This window comes from Talpa occidentalis, unplaced genomic scaffold (genome assembly GCF_014898055.3).
Source record: "Talpa occidentalis isolate TD23 unplaced genomic scaffold, MPIMG_talOcc4v2.1 talOcc4.6, whole genome shotgun sequence".
NCBI lineage: Eukaryota > Metazoa > Chordata > Mammalia > Eulipotyphla > Talpidae > Talpa > Talpa occidentalis.
In genome coordinates, this window is record NW_023604972.1 from 70,247,719 (window position 1) to 70,264,968 (window position 17,250).

The following is a 17,250-nucleotide window of genomic DNA, read 5'->3' on the forward strand; positions in this document are numbered from 1 at the left end:
TGGTACTAACCCTATAGCTGGATGTGAACACCACTAACCCGTGCCTTTGGCTCACCTCTTTCTACTTGCTCCCGTGCTTGTTGATTTGTCATTCCAGGGTAAGGGCAGACCCCTAAGCTGAAGGTCTCCCAGAGGAGGATGCCAAAGCTCCACACGTCACTCTCAGAGCTGTATCTCCCTGGAGGCAAACAAAACCATAACCATGTAAGTAAATAAGTAGCTGACCATTTCAGGCTATATGAAGTCTATATCAGTCACATATTAACATATTTAAACTCATGCAGGTGCTCTAATTAATATCTTATTCTCTTTGCTAGTTTTACTTTCTAGCACTAGTAGTAACAACTGATTAAAAGGAACAATGTTCAAACTGCTAGATTAACCAAACTAGCTTCCAAATCAAATATTCAGTCAGAACAAATATTCAGTCAGCATGAAAGATTACTTTCTCTGTAGTATCTCAGATGTGTGGTTTACATTAAAGTGAAAAAAAGATATGACTTTGTACATATAAATGTCTAGGAGTGTAAATAAGTTAGATTTCTGAGATTTTGTCTTTTGTTTGCATCATTTTATAACCAGTGAAATTATAAGCAAATATAAAGCAATAAGAAAAGTTTCTTCACTTTTTTTACTCATCTTGTTTACAGGTATTAAATGCTTCAAAGTGTCATTTTCTCCACTGATAGTTTCATTTACAGACAACATATTTTCCTGTGTGTTTAGAATAGAGCTGAAATTAATAAAACCAGCTGATAAAAACAAGTTCTTATTGTTGGTGCCTTGTTATGTCAAAATATCTTGGTGTACCTGTTTTATTGAGCTGTATGAGCTAAGCAATTAGGATTTTTTTTTTTTGTAGTCATCTAGATAAACAGAGAAAAAACCAACAAGTTATTTCCTGGATATCATGTGAAGATGGATGTGAAGTCAAGGACAGGAAGCAGAAAAGTCCCTTTCAATCTTCAAGAGGCTGAGAATTTCCAAGATTTCCTCAACATAATTGGTTTTATTTTATTATATATATATATACACATATATTTTATATCATAACTTCCAGGCTTAACTCTGCCACTCCAGAATTTATAAACACCCCTTGTCTAAAAATGTCTTGTTACTTTAAGTAGGATGGCCCTTTCTAGTTCCTAAAAAAAATAAAATGAGGGCCTCCCTGGTGGTGCAAGGGGTTAAGACGCAACCTATGAAGCTATCCTATGAAGCCACTGCAGCACAAGTTCAATCCCCGGCCAGGGAGCTACCCACATGGTAAGCAGACCTCTCCTGGCTCGACTGCTGCTCCCCTCAGCAGTGTATTTCAGTCAATCCGCCTGTTCTGCTCTCCACTTTGTCTCTGGTGAATCCTCTCACCTGACACCCCCACACCCCTCTGGCCTGTACCCCAGTTCTTGTATGCATAAATAAATCTTTAAAAAAATAAAATGATAACTAGAGTGTGCCTGCACTATGATAATTGCCCTCACGTCAGAGTTTGAAATGTATTTGCTTCTCACTTACCCCAGCTGTGAGAATAAGTTTCCTTCTTTGTAAACAGGAGTTACAGACATTCACTATGCTGTTCATGGGGAGATTAGTTTTCTTGTCTGCATATAAAATCTTTCCATGTTTTATATATAATACCTTAATACTTTTCATGAAAATAATTTAATAGCTATAAGTTAAGACAAATTCTTCAAGAAAGTAGAAGGTATGCAGCATTAAGTATCTTTTTTTTGTATAAGATGATATCTAAGCAGAGATCAAGAAAGGCATGCCAAGATCACATTCCAGAAGTGAAAGTTTATAACCTACCTCTAGATCCTTGACCTCTGTACCTGGCTTTGAGGGATAATTTTAATGAGCAAAGAGTAAGTTACAAGATTATAGCATTTTGTTACTTTTCCATCTCTCATTTGATCTTCATGATACCCCTTAAGGGAAAACATACTATCATTTTTCATTTTGCAAACAAGGAAACATAGGTTTAGAGAGATAGATGATTTGTCAAGGTCATGCAACTAATGAAATGATTGGTTAGGACAATCGGTCCTTATGGGCAATCTCTTCACTGTAAATCCTGCCTCCCTTGCATTTCAGAGGTCTGTGTTAAACCCATTAATTAGACACATCAGCTCCAAATTCTCAAGTGGCAAATGAAAAAAAATTCCTTTAATAATTGATAATAATTGATAGCTAAGAATTAAAATAATTCTTAGCTTTAGAGGAGTAATATAGTGACCTTTTGTTTATCTATTTATTTATCTATTTATTTATTTTATTACCGTCACCAAAAAACCCTCACCCATACACATCTCCTCCATCCTTTTCCCTATTCCTTCTGGTAACCAGTATGTTATTTTTTGCTAGGTCTACATTTTTATTTCTTCTATTGTTTGTATGTAATTTTTTTGATATTTCTATTTCACACAGAAACCATCCAATATCTGCCTTTCACTTTTTGAATGATTTCGGTCAACACAATCACCACAAGGTCTACCCATTTTTGTGCCAAATGCCACTCTTCATCTTTCTTCACAGTTGTGTAATATTCAATTGAATGTCTGCTCCACAGTTTTTCTATTCATCTATTGAAGGGCACGTGGGTTGAGTCTGTGATTTGGCAATTGTAAACAGTGCTGTTATGTACATGGATCTTTTCATGTTAAAATATTTATGTTAAGGTATTCGCCAGGGTTGACCACATACAGGGTTACAAGACAATCATCAAGACATGAAGACAGAAATTATATCAAGTATCTTCTCTGACCATAAATATACTGAACTATAAGTCAAGTACAAAAAGAAAATATTTAACATGTGAAAACCGAGTAATACACTACTGAACCACCACTGGGTTAATGAGGAAATCAAAGAAGAAATAAAAAAAATACCTCAAGGCAAATGATAATGAATGAGAATACAACCTTTCAGAATGTCTGGGATACAGCAAAAACAGTTCTAAGAGGGAAGTATATAGCAATAGTATACAGGCAAACATTAAGTATATAGTATATAGTATACAGGCAAACATTAAGAAACTAGAAAGAGCCCAAACAAACAACCTTGCCTCTCATCTCAAAGAAGTATAAAAAGAAGAATTAAAAAAAAAGTCTGTAGAAGGAAACAATAAAAATTAGTGTGGAAATAAATGAAATAGAAATCAAACAGAGTCCAAATGATTGATGAAGTCAAAAGCTAGATCTTTGAAGAAAATAGAGAAAACTTTAGCTAGGCTCACTAAGATAAAGAGGGAAAAAACTCACATAAATAGGATCAAAGATAAAAGAGGAAAAGTAACAAAAAATACTTCACAAATAATAATAGTTACCTGAAACATTTATATGGAAACAAATTCAACAACCTAGATGAACTGGACAGAGCCTTAAAATTATAGTCATATAAAACTAAACAAATAGAGAAGAACCAGAAAGCCTGACCTGAGCAAATCAATTACAAGCAAAGAAAGTGAAACTGTAAGCAAAACTCTCCCAAAAAACAAAAGTCCAGGACCAGTAGGCTTCACAAGTTAGTTCTACCAAACCTTCAAAGACAAACTAATACCCATCCTGCTCAGACTTTATCAAAAAATTGAGAAAGAAGTAATTCTTCCAAACATGTTTTATGAGGCCAACACTACACTAATACCCAAAAAGAAAAACCCCAAAGACAACACAAAGACACAGAGAAAGAAAACTACAGATCAATCTCCCTAATGAACCTAGACAAAAAAAATTCCTCCATAAACTCTAAGCAAATCAAATCCAACAATGAATTAAAAAGATTATACAGTATGACTGCATACAATTTATACCAGGAACACAAGGATGGTTCAATATCTGAAAATCAATAACTGTAATACACCAAGTTAACAAGAAGAAAAGGAAAAACCACATGGTCATATCATGAATGATATGAAAACATTTGATAAGGTTCAACATTCATTTATGATGAAAACCCTTGAGAAAATGGGGATAAATGGAACATATCTTAACATAATAAAGAGCATTTATGATAAACCTACAGCTGGTACCATTCTCAATGGTAAAAAAAAAAACTGAAAGCCTTTCCACGCAGATCTGGTATAGGACAAGGATGTCCATTCTCACCACTACTATTCAAGATAGTATTAAAAGACCTAGCTAGATCAATTAAACAAGACAAAGGAATAATAATAAAAGGAATCCAAATTGGGAAAGAAGAACTAAAGCTGTCATTATTTGAAGACGAAATGATAACATACATGGAGAACCACAACGACTCCATGGAAACACTAATTCAACAACAACATCATCAACAACAACAAAAACACTTCAGCAAAGCGGCAGGATGTAAAATCAACACACAAAACCAGCTGCCATTTTATATACCATTAGTGAACTAGAAGAAGAAGAAATTAACAAAGTTATCTCATTTACAACCTCACCAAAACAAAAAACAGAAAACGAAAAACAAAAAAACCTGGGAATAAACTAACAAAGGAAATGAAGGACCTATAAAGGGAAAACTATGAAACACTGTTAAAAAAGAAAAGAAGGCAGAAAGAAATAGAATGATATTCCCTGCTCATGATTGGAGGAATGACCATTGTCAAAATGGCCATCCTACCCAAAGCAATTTAATTATTCAATGCAATCCCAATAAAAATCCCAATGGCATTCTTCAAAGAAATAGAACAAAGATTACTGAAATTCATATGTAAACACAAAAAATCCTGAATAGACAAAGCTCTCCTGGCTAAAAAGGGGAAAATGAGGTTATCACATTTCTGAACTTCAAAGTATACTATAAAGCCATAATAATTAAGACACCCTGGTACTGGAACAGCAATAGATACACATACCAATGAAACAGAATTTAGAGGCAAGAAATACAATCACACTTTTACAGACAACTAATATATGACAAAGGAGCAAAGTATATACATGGGAACAAGGAAAGCCTCTTCAATAAAGGGTTCTGGAAAAATTGCAAAAGACCATTATATCACACTGTACATGAAAATCAACTCAAGATAGACAAATGCCTTGGATATGACCTGAAACCATAAAATACATAGAAGAAAACATAGGCAAAACACTCTATGACATAAACCTCAGAAACATCTTTATGGACTCATCTCCAGCAGCAAGGAAAACAAAGGAGAAAATAAACAACTGGGACTAAATCAGACTAAAATGCTTTTATAGAGCAAAAGAGACAGTGACCAAAACGAAGAGTGAATGGGAGGAAATATTTGCATACCATACATCTGACAAGGGATTGATAATCAAAGATTTACAAAGAATTATACAACTCAACCAAAGAAAACAAACAATGCAATCAAAATATGGGCAGAAAATCTAAACAGACACTTCTCCAAAGAAGACATACAGATGACCAACAGACATATGAAAAAATGTTCATCATCACTTATCACCAGGGCAATGCAAATCAGAACCACAATGAGATACTTGGTTATATCTGTGAGAACAGCCAATAAACAAAGAAACAAACAAAAACAAACCCACAAACAAGTGTCAGCAAGGGTGGAGATCAGAAGGAACACTATTACACTGTTGGTTGGAATGTAAACTGGTCCAGCCCCTATGGAAAGAAATATGGAGAGTCCTCAAAAAACTGAAAAGGGATCTATCTATGATGCAGTGATTCTACATCTAGGAATCTACCCAAAGAGCACAAAAACACTAATTTGAGAGGAAACCTGCATTCCATTGTTTATAGCAGCACTAGTTACAATAGCCAAGATATGGAAACAACCTAAATGCCCCAGAACAGATGAATGGATCAAGAAAATGTGGTACATATACACAATGGAATACTACACAGTGATTGAAAAAAGCTGAACTCCTGCCATTTACAGCAACATGATCAGAACTGGAAGGGATTATGCTTATGAACAAAATGTTCAACATCACTAATTATCAGAGGAATGTAGTTCAAAACCACAATGATTAGTCTTTTTCCTGGTCTCTTATTTAGGTTTTCTAAATTTCTGATATGAGTGAGACCATCTGGTATTTTTCTTTTTATTTCTGACTTATTTCGCTGAGCATGATTCCTTCTAGCTCCATCCATGTTGCTGCAAACTGCAAGTGTTTATCTTTTTTGATTGCTGAGTAATATTCCATTGTGTATATGTATCACATCTTCTTGATCTAGTCATCTATTTTTGGGTATTTGGGTTGCAAAGACTAATCAATACACAGTAAAAATCAAAATCAACAAGCAACTATAAACCAGAGACACACTACGGAGGGGGGGTAAGGAGGGGTGGGGTAAGGAAGGACTAGAGTCAAAATAAGGGGGGAGGTGCAATTGTATGGGGAATATAACCAAAACGAAAATGCATACATTGTGCAAAGATGAAAAAGATGCAAGAATTATATAAAATAAAATATTTAAATAAAAAAATAAAATCAACAACCAATTATAAACCAGAGACACACTATGGCGGGGGGGAGAGTAGGATCAAAACAAAGAGGGGTGGAAATTGTATGGGGACTATAACCAAGATGAAAATGCATACATTGTGCAAAAACAAAAAATGATGTAAAAAAAAATAAAATTTTTTACAAAAAACAAAAAACAAACAAACAAACAAAAAAACACAATGAGATACTACCTCACACCAGTAAGAACAGCATGTATTAAAAAAAACTGGAAATAACAAGTGCTGGCAAGGATGTGGAGGAAATGACAGGAAACAACACGAACCCTCATATACTGTTTTGTATGAATTTAGACTGGTCTAATCCTGATGAAAAACAGTATGGAGATTTCCCAAAATATTAAGAATAGATTTTATCAAATGATCTAGCAATCCTACTCCTAGGTGTCTACTCAAAGAATGCAAAACCACTAAATTAAGGGATCTATGTGAGTCCCAGGGCAAGGTAGGGTTAATCAGGCAGCTTTAGATACAGTGCAGGCAGGAACTTTGGGAGAGTTAAAGAGGTTTTTGAGATAAGGACAGTAAATTCTAAGAACTGTTAACCAAAACATACCCCAGAGATGAGGTCAGAAAGTCCGGGAGGACTAAATAAAGAGTAAAACTTGAGAGAACAAGACCTTGAACAGGGGAGGTAAACTCTAAGATAAGAGCTGGGAAGGTGGGCACATCTGCCCAGAGAAGTATAGCCACTAGGAGAAAGAGCCATCCACAAAGCAGGATGATGAGATTTTAGAATAGAGAAAGAAAGATTTAACTATTCCTAGAAATGGGCCCACAACGGCTTTCTTGCCACTCGCAAGAACAGCGTACCTGGCAGTCCTTACTTTCTTTCTTTAAATAAAGTTTTCTTGTGCATGGTAGGAGGCAGTAGTCAAGCTTCATTCTTTTGCATGTAGCGACCCGACCCAGTTTTCCCAGCACCATTTATTGAACAAATTTTCTTTGCTCCATTGCATATTCTTTGCTCCTTTGTCAAAGATTAGTTGACTGTAAATCTGTGGGTTTATTTCTGAATTTTCTATTCAGTTCCATTGGTCAGTGTGTCTGTTCTTGTTCAAATACCATGCAGTTTTGATGATTATGGCTTTGTAGTATAGCATGAGGTCTGGGCATGTGATACCTCCATTCCCTTATTTTTTTTTCAGGAGAGCTTTAGCTATTTGGGGTTTTTGGTGGCTCCATATGAATTTCATCAATAATTTGTTCTATTTCTTTGAAGAAGTCATTGAAATTTTTATTGGAATAGCATTGAATCTATAAATTGCTTTTGGTAGGATGGCCATTTTGATAATGTTAATTCTTCCAACCCATGAGCAGGGGATGTCTTTCCATTTCTTTGTGTCTTCTTCTATTTTTTTAACAGTGCATTATAGTTTTCTTTGTATAGGTGTTTTACCTCTTTTGTTAGGTTTATTCCCAAGTACTTGATTTTTTTTTGTTTCAATAATAAAATGGATAGTTATAGTTTACTTGATTTCTTCTTCTTCAGATTGATTTTTTTTTATTATATATATATTTTTTTAAATAATAAATTTTATTTTTATATTCCCCCATACAATTGCAAACCCCCCATTCTGACCCCAAACCCTCCCCTCCCGCCTCCCACCCCCCAAAAGTGTCTCTGGTTCATAGTTTTCCGTTGATTTTGATTTTCACCTTCTTATAGTTATTCATTTTCCTGATCCCTCATTTAGGTTTTCTAGATTCCTGCTATGAGTGAGACCATCCAGTATTTTTCTTTTTCTTTTTGGCTTATTTCGCTGAGCATGATCCCTTCCAGCGCCATCCATGTTGCTGCAAATTGCATGTGTTTATCTTTTTTGAATGCAGAGTAATATTCCATGGTATATATGTACCACATCTTCTTGATCCAGTCATCTATTTTTGGGCATTTGGGCTGTTTCCAAAGCTTAGCTATTGTAAATAGTGCTGCTATAAACATAGGGGTGCAGGTGTTCTTTGGAATTGATGTTTCTGTGTCCTTTGGGTAAATACCTAGGAGTGGAATTGCTGGATCATATGGAAGCTCTATGTTTAGTAGGTCCAGAAATCTCCACACAGCTCTCCATAGTGGTTGGACCAGTTTGCACTCCCACCAACAGTGTAGAAGAGTTCCTTTTTCTCCACAACCTCGCCAACATTTGCTGTTGCTAGTTTTTTTAATATGTGCCATTCTCATTGGTGTAAGATGGTATCTCATGGTAGTTTTGATTTGCATTTCCCTGATTACAAGTGATGTTGAACATTTTTTCATATGCCTGTTGGCCATTTGCATTTCCTCTTCAGAGAAGTTTCTTTTTAGCTCTTCTGCCCATTTTTTGACTGGATTATTTTCTTTGTTGTTGGTGAGTCTCATCAGCTCTTTGCAGATTTTTGTGATCAGTCCTTTATCATTAGTGTTGTGTGCAAAAATGTTCTCCCAGTTGGTGGGGTTTCTCTTTGCACCCCGCTCCCGTGCCTGGGCACCTGGTTCCTGCTTACTCAGTGAGGGACTTTCACCCCAGTGAGGGCCTCCGCGCGTCTCCCCGCAAGCCTAGGTCGCAGGCGCGGGGACCTCGGCAGCCGCGATCCCGATCCGCGTTTGCTTTTCAAGCGCGCCAAGCGCGCCGCTTTTCCACGCAAGCTTACCGGTCGGCCCGGGGCTGTGTGCGCGTCTCCAGAGTCTTTGTTCTTCTCTAATGGCACCTGAAGCCATTTGCTCACCGCTGTGGCGAATCCTGCAGGGTTCTCCACAGCTCCCGTTCACGGGGTGTGGTGGCTGCAATGGTTCCTTTCCACTCACAGTCCCGCTTGCTGAGTCGTTTGTTCTTGTTGGTCGTTTTGGTTTGTTGTTTTCCTCCTCTCTGCGGGTCGGAGAGTGCCGCCTCTGTGGGCGGGGGAGGGGAGCAGGGTTCTGCGCTTCCCTCCCTTCTAGTCCTCTTTTATGGCAACTTTCTTCTTCGGGCAGTTTGCTGGCGTCACCCGTTTATCTTCCGTGTCCCACTTCTCACTGGGACCTGCCGCTTTTCCTCCCTATTAACTTTTTTTAATGGGAGATCTTACTCGCAGCATCTCCTCGCCACCATGTTGCTCCGACCCCCCCAGATTGATTGTTTATGTACAGGAAGGATCCTGATTTTTGGATGTTGATTTTGTATCATGCTACTTTACTAAACTGATTGATTAGTTTGATTAGTTTTTCTGTGGAGTTTTTGGGGTTCTCTAAGTATATTATCATATCTATGAATACTGATAGTTTAACTTCTTCCTTCCCTATTTGGATTTCTTGTATGTTTTTCTCTTGTCTATTGCTCTGGCTAGGACTTCCAGTATAATATTGAAAAGCAGTGGTGAGAGTGGACATCCTTGTCTTGTTCCAGATCTCTTCACCATTGGGAATGATACTGGCTGTTGGCTTGTCATATATGGCCTTTATGATGTTGAGGTATGTTCCTTGTATCCTGAGAATTTCAAGGGCCTTTATTATAAATGGGTTTGTACTTTGTCAAAAACTTTCTCAGCATCTATTGATATTATATAGTTTTTATATTTCTTTTTGTTGATGTGTTGGATTACACTGATTGATTTTTGGATGTTGAACCATCTTTGTGTTCCTGAAATAAATCCTACTTGGTCATGGTGAATTATCTTATGGATACATGGTTGGATTCTGTTAGCTAAAATTTTATTGAGGATTTTTGCATCAGTGTTCATTACAGAGATTGGCCTGTAATTTTCTTTTTTTGTGTTGTCATTCTTTGGTTTTGGTATTAGTGTAATATTGGCTTCATAGAACGTGTTTGGTATTATCCCTTCTTTCTCAATTTTTTGAAAGAGTTTGTGAAGGATAGGCACTAGTTTGTTTCTGAATGTTTGGTAGAATTCATTTGTAAATCCATCTGGTCCTGGACCTTTGTTTTTGGGGAGGGTTTTGATTACCATTTCAATTTCACTGCACAAAAACTAACTCAAAATGGATTAAAGAACTAGACATAAGACCTGAAACCATAAAATATATAGAAGGAAATATAGGCGAAACACTACATGACATATACACCTCAGTAACATCTTTAAAGACACATCACCCAAAGCAGTGATAGTGAAGGCAAAGATAAACAGCTGGCACTATATCAAATTAAAGAGCTTCTGTACAGCAAAAGAGACAGTAACCAAAACAAAGAGACACTCCACTGATTGGGAGAAAAATGAACAGAAGAGCTAAAAAGAAACTTCTCCAAAGTGGAAATGCAAATGGCCAACAGGCATATGAAAAAATATTCAACATCACTTGCAATCAGGGAAATGCAAATCAAAACTACAATGAGATACCATCTTACACCAGTGAGAATGGCACATATTGAAAAAACTAGCAACAACAAATGTTGAGGATGTGGAGAAAAAGGAACTCTCCTGCACTGCTGGTGGCAGTGCAAACTGGTCCAATCACTATGGAAAGCTGTGTGGAGATTTATCAACCTGCTAAAAATGGAGCTTACATGTGATCCAGTATTCCACTCCTAGGTATTTACCCAAAGGACACAGAAACATTAATTCAAAAGGGCACCTGCACCACTATGTTTATAGCAGCACTATTTACAATAGCTAAGCTTTGGAAACAACCCAAATGCCCAAAAATAGATGACTCGATCAAGAAGATGTGGTATACACACACAATGGAATATTACTCAGCAATCAAAAAAGATAAACTCATGCAATTTGCAGCAACATGGATGGAACTGGAAGGGATCATGCTCAGCAAACTAAGCCATAAAGAAAAAGAAAAGTACCGGATGGTCTCACTCATAGCAGGAATTTAGAAAACCTAAATAAGGGACCAGGAAAAAAACTAATTATACTAAAGTAAAAATCAAATCCAACAAGCAGCTATAAACCAGAGACACACTATGGGTGGTGGGGGATAGAGGAGGGAGTAGGATCAAAACAAGGGGGGTGGGAATTATATGGAGACTATAACTAAGATGAAAATGCATAAATTGTGCAAAAATGAAAAATGATGTAAAAAATGTATAAAATAAAAAAATAAAGTTTACATTCTTAAACAAAGTTTGTTTCTCTCTGCTTACTTATCTAAAATGCCTGTGAATTCCTTTTTACAGCTTCATGGAACAAGAACTTGTGGTGGTTCAAGGGCTAAATTAACAGCGCACACAGGTGTCATATGCACTCATATGTTCATGGCAACACTATTAGCCAAGGTATGGAAACAACCTAGGTTCATATGGAGAGGTGAGTGGATTAAGAAATGTGGTACATATACACAATGTAATACTACTCAGTTATAAAAAAGATAAAATCTTGCCATTTGGGACAACACAATTTGGATATGGAGATTGAAGGCGATTATGTGAAGTGAAATAAATCAGAAATAGGAAAACAAATACTTGTTGAGTTTACTCATAATTGAATATAGAGAAAGAAAACAAATGAACAGATAAAACCAAACCACAACAATGCTAGAAATTTGACTGTAGATTTCAGGCTAACAGAGATGGCATGTAGGGGATTGGAGAGCAGGAGACTATAGAGAAGGATTATGGGTACCTTGGTGGTGGGTGTGGTATGGTGACACACATGTGAATATGCGTGAGCCTTCACCTCTGATCCATACATGGTCTTATATGTCAACATTATCTCAATAAAATACAATTATGAAAATATATAAAATAGTTAATTTTATGTCCTAAGAATTTACCCTAAAGAAAGCTTTGTATTTAATTTAGGCATTAAATTACAGCAATTATAAATGTCTTATTTTTCTTGAGGAGGTAATTTTTCATTTGTGTCAATAATCATTTTATGATTCATCTTTATTCACAACATACTATACCAATTCACCAATCTATAGCTTATATGCTGCTTCCCTTGATGAAAAATGTGATTTCTAATTTTACTTAGAGCACAGTCTGTTTTTTTTTTTTTTTTGGTTCAAATTATTGAGCTGTTACCCATCTTGTTATGGCCCATTTCTTTCCAACCAGATTATGCAAGCTGTATTTATTTTCAATTACAATGAAAATTCAAGTAAAAAAAAAAATCCCTGCAATTTTAAAATGTAAGTCCCATCTTTCTTTTCCTACAAGATTTATACAAGTTCCAGAGACTGAGATAGTAGAAAGCCAGGTTGACTTTTGGAATGAGTGACAGAAAAATTGATCAACTTAATATTTTAGGAACCTAATATTAGTTGAAGTTATTGGACCAATTATAAGACAGTCAAAGAAATGGTTCTGAGTCATAGCAACACTTTCACTCTGTATGTGATTTGACTACTAAAACATTTATTTTGATCAAAATGAAAAACTATCAGATGTATAATCATATTTCAAAGTGTTCATATGTGTATCCATCTTTTAATCTAGCAACTTTACATCTAGGCATCTCACCAATAAGGTCAATGAATTAATTCTGTGCTCATTTTTATTGCCAAATATGAACCATTATACAACATTTGTGCTGCTCCTCAAATCCCTCTTATTTGGGATCTTTTTACCCCTGTAACTTTAACTGTGAATGTTTTCTGCTGATAGAAACCATTTTTGCCACCAAAAAGAAAGAGTTTCTATTCTTACCATAATTAAGAGCTTCTGGTGCTGTCCATTTAATGGGAATCTGCTTTAAGCCAGAAGATGAATACACTCCACCATCTTCTTGACGAGACATTCCAAAATCACTGATTTTCAGAACACTATTTTCACCTACCAGGCAGTTTCTTGCGGCAAGATCCCTAGGTAATAATAAGACACAGAAAACACCTATTAAAAACAAATTGAAAGCCTCTTTCACATTTATCACGCCCACACTTCTCAGTTTTACATTTGCAAAGTATTTTTAATGAGGTTAGGAATGCTTGGGATTCACCAGTCCATCCCATCTTTTCTATCATAGGTAAAAATCTTACATGAGAACACTTGCATATGGAACAGGCAACATGCTAATTTTTTAGGTGCCACATATATTTCCATTTAAATAGAAAAACACTGATTCTAGGGTAAAAAGAGAAAATCACAGAGGAGAGGCTAAGCAAACATGGCAGGCATTACTTGTGCTGTGATTGGTTTTCCTAGCAGTAGTGTATAAGAGTCTCTGTGATGACAGTGTTCTCTAGCTATGCTGCACTGGCCCCAGGTGGCCATCAGTCTCATGTGGGCACCTGAGCACTTTCTATGTGGCTAATTGATGAAGAAATTAACATTGTCATTGATTTACTTTTGATTAATTAAACTTAAAAAGATGCATGTGACTTGTAGATACTGAGAAGCCTTTGGCTATGTAGCCCTAGAGGTTTCCAAAGGTTGAGGGGGAGGCCAGTGATTCTCTACACGTTGACCCAGCCCTGCCTCCTCTGCCATCTTGTTCCACTCTCTCCATAATTTTTTATATTGTAGCCCTACTGGGATTCTTTCTGTCTCCAAGTGCAGGACAAGTCCTCTAAATACAGAAAGCTAATTTCTAATGTAAGGTCTTTACACTCAGTTGTTTCCGTTGTACCATTTTCTCCTCCCTCTCTATTTTTAAGTAAAAGAACCTTGATTTTAGTGGGATATATTGTCATTCAGCTAAAAACTGCCCCACACTTATAGCTAGGAGAGGCTATAATGGGCCCAATGAGAGGTAAACAGGAGATTTGTCTAAAAATTTTAGGAAGTTTCTTTAAAATAAAGGGGAAGTGGGCCTCCCTGGTGGTGCAGGCGGTTGAGCAATGCACTGTGAAGCTGTCCGCTGCCTCTGCAGCGCGGGTTTGATCCCTGCGGGTCGGTCGGTGCGAGAATTCCACATGGCGCAGCAGACCTCTCCTGCTGCCTCCGCTGCTCCCCTCAGCAGTGTATTTTGTCAGTCGGCCTGTGACTGTTCCCTTCGTCAGTCTGTATGTTCCCCGCTCTGTCTCTGGTGAATCTTCTCACCCTCCCACGTATCTGGCCTGTACCCCGGTTTTGTATAAAAAATAAATCTTTTTTTTTTTTTTAAAAGATTTATTTATTTATTTATACAAGCACTGGGTACAGTCAGAAGCACGGGAAGGTGAGAGAATTCACCAGAGCCAGAGCGGGGAGCAGAGCAGGCAGAGTGACTGAAATACACTGCAGAGGGGAGCAGCGGAACGCAGCAGGAGAGGTCTGTGCGCCATGTGGAACACTCGCAGGCGTCCGGGGATCAAACCGGCGCTGCAGAGGCTGCGGGCAGCTTCACAGCCCAGCGCTCAACCGCTATGCCACCAGGGGAGGCCCTAAAAAATAAATCTTTAAAAAAATAAAATAAAATAAAGGGGAAGTGCCATAGCATTTCTCCCCACCCGCTCACTAACCAAGGAGAAACAACACTACAGCAGAAGAGCAGCAAGAAATAAGAGGTCTGGAACTCTGAGGACTATGGCTGCCATACATATTTTGGAGTGCCTTTCTGTCTCTCTCTCTCTTAAAGATTTATTTATTTATGCATACAAGAACTGGGGTACAGGCCAGAGGTACGGGGTGGGTGTATGAGAGGATTCACTAGAGACAAAGTGGGGAGCAGACCAGATGAAATGACTGAAACACACTGCTGAGGGGAGCAGAGGGCAAGACAGAAGAGGTCTGCTGCACCATGTGGGTTAGCTACCTGGCCTGGCATCAAACTTGTGCTGCAGTGGCTGTGGATAGCTTCATAGTGCTGAGACTTAACCCCTTGCGCCACCAGGGAGGTCCTTTTCTCTACCTCTTTTTTAAAGACATGCTGACTTTGAGATGTCGATTAAACATGAAGAGGAGTTATCTAATACACAGGTGTGTATATTAGTCTGGAGGTCAGAAGGCAGGTTTAAGAGTTGTCAGTTTTCAGATGATATTTGAAGTTATAGGATTGTAGAATGTTTTCATCTAGAAAGCTTTCGTAGAGAGAAAAAAGAAGTTGTTCAAAGATTATCTTAGAGCACTTTATCATTTAGAGAATGATGGAAGACCAGAGGCTGAGAAGGAGCATCTTTGAGGCCAGAGGAAAACAAGGAAGAGGTTGGTGTCCTGGAAGTGAAGTGAGAAAAGTTTTTCAAGGAGGAATAGAAATCAGATCTGTCAACTACCACTGAGAAGACAAGGAAGATGAGACTATTAACTGATCATTGGAATTTAGCAACATAGAATTTAATGAGTCACTGATAACAGCAATTTCAGTGAAGTGGTAAACACAAAAATATAATTGGAGTATATCCAAAAAAAAAAAAGAAAGAGAAGAAAAAGTAGTGCCAGTTTCGATATTCTTCTGAGGAAATTTGCTGTAAAAGGGGAATAGAGAAATGGAGAGAGAAATAGAGGGAGTTTCAGGTCAAAGGATTTTCTCTCCCTAATATGGGGATTATTACATACACATATAGTGTGCATATATATGTGTGTGTATAATATATACATATGCATATGGTAATAATATTGTAAAGGGTTAAAATTAAAGAGGTAAGGAAAGGTGACAACTACAGGTGTGAAGTCCTAATGAAAGCAGAGGGGCACACCATGTGTGCTTTCAAGAGTGTATTCCCAATTCCTAGAATAGTACTTGGCACATAGTAGGTGATCACTAAACACTTGCTAAATAAATATATACATACATACATACACATACCTACCTACCTACCTACCTATATACATACATACTACCTTATCCTAGGAGTTACTCTTTCTGAAGATTATCATTTTTTTTGCTTTTACCTCCTTAATACTTTCCTTCTGAAGAATAATCAAGAATTAGTTTCACTAGAGATGGCTGAATAAACTAATGTTTGGAATGCATCTTTAAACATTAAAGATGACTCAGAACTTAGGAAAAATTAAGCCTAATTTATATTAAAGTCTTATAACATAGGAAGTACCTTCAACAACTCATTTATAACAACAGTTGACTGATGATAATGTTATTTCCTAAGGGTGTTAAAATAACCCTGAAATTGCTGAGCAAAGTTGGTATCAGAGAAATGTTATTTTTCTATTACAGGAGGGAACTTGGGTAGTATTGCATGAAGGTATTATAAGGACTGTGAAATTTTTAGCTCATTAATTTGCAAAAAATCTCTTTATTCATTAGATAAAATTTAAAGTGGAGAACCTTAGAAAAAGCCCAAGGTTAGAATTAAATCTCTGACTCATTTCCAGTTTTTACATGTAGAATGGATGCCAACTGAAAGAGTCAGAGAACCTGGTTTTCTGCTAGACAAAATGAGTGATCATGAGATGCTGGTTAATTTACCTACTTATCTTAATCTGTAAGAAGGAAGTATCATATTGGCTGAGGATCTGTAAATTCTACTTACGGAATAGTTAGAATAAATCCCAGCTCTGCCATGGAATGTTTGTATGGCCTTGGCACACTAAGCTTCACTTTACTCATCTAAATATACAACCTAACAGGGTTAAATGAGGTAATGATTAAAAAATGTCAGCATATACTATATGGCTCAAAATAAGTTTTAAATAAGCCATCATCATTATCATCAGTTTTATTATTTCTACTGTTTATGTAGTACTACTACTACCATTACTACAAGAGGCCATGGAACAGCATTTATAAATCATTTTTCAAAACAGCTTCTAACAGTATGTCATGATCGCAAAGGAAAAGCGGCCAGCACCTGGAAACTCAGGACCACATAGTAAGACTTGTGAATTTTTCAGTAGATTATTTCCTTTCTATAACTGTTATATTTCATCATTATGCCCAAAGAAAGATCCAGGAGGGTATTGGTACTTGTTCACTGTTTGACCAATAACTAGACTGTATGCTTTTTTTTTTTTTCCTTAGCTTTTAGTTCGATTTAGGGATACATCTCCTGTACGTGCTGTGCT

At 36.9% G+C, this 17,250-nt stretch overlaps 1 protein-coding gene across 10 annotated transcripts in view; it reads right to left on the reverse strand.

The window, feature by feature from the left end:
- The window catches only part of FER (FER tyrosine kinase), a 484,685-nt gene that overhangs the window by 10,241 nt on the left and 457,194 nt on the right, over positions 1-17,250 (reverse strand). For all 10 annotated transcript variants that reach the window (XM_054688073.1, XM_054688071.1, XM_054688072.1 and 7 more), the window contains 2 exons: positions 13,018-13,172; positions 56-178 (listed from right to left, as the gene is read on the reverse strand). In XM_054688073.1, the coding sequence (XP_054544048.1) occupies positions 56-178; positions 13,018-13,172 (278 nt within the window). The remainder of the gene's footprint in view (positions 1-55; positions 179-13,017; positions 13,173-17,250) is intronic.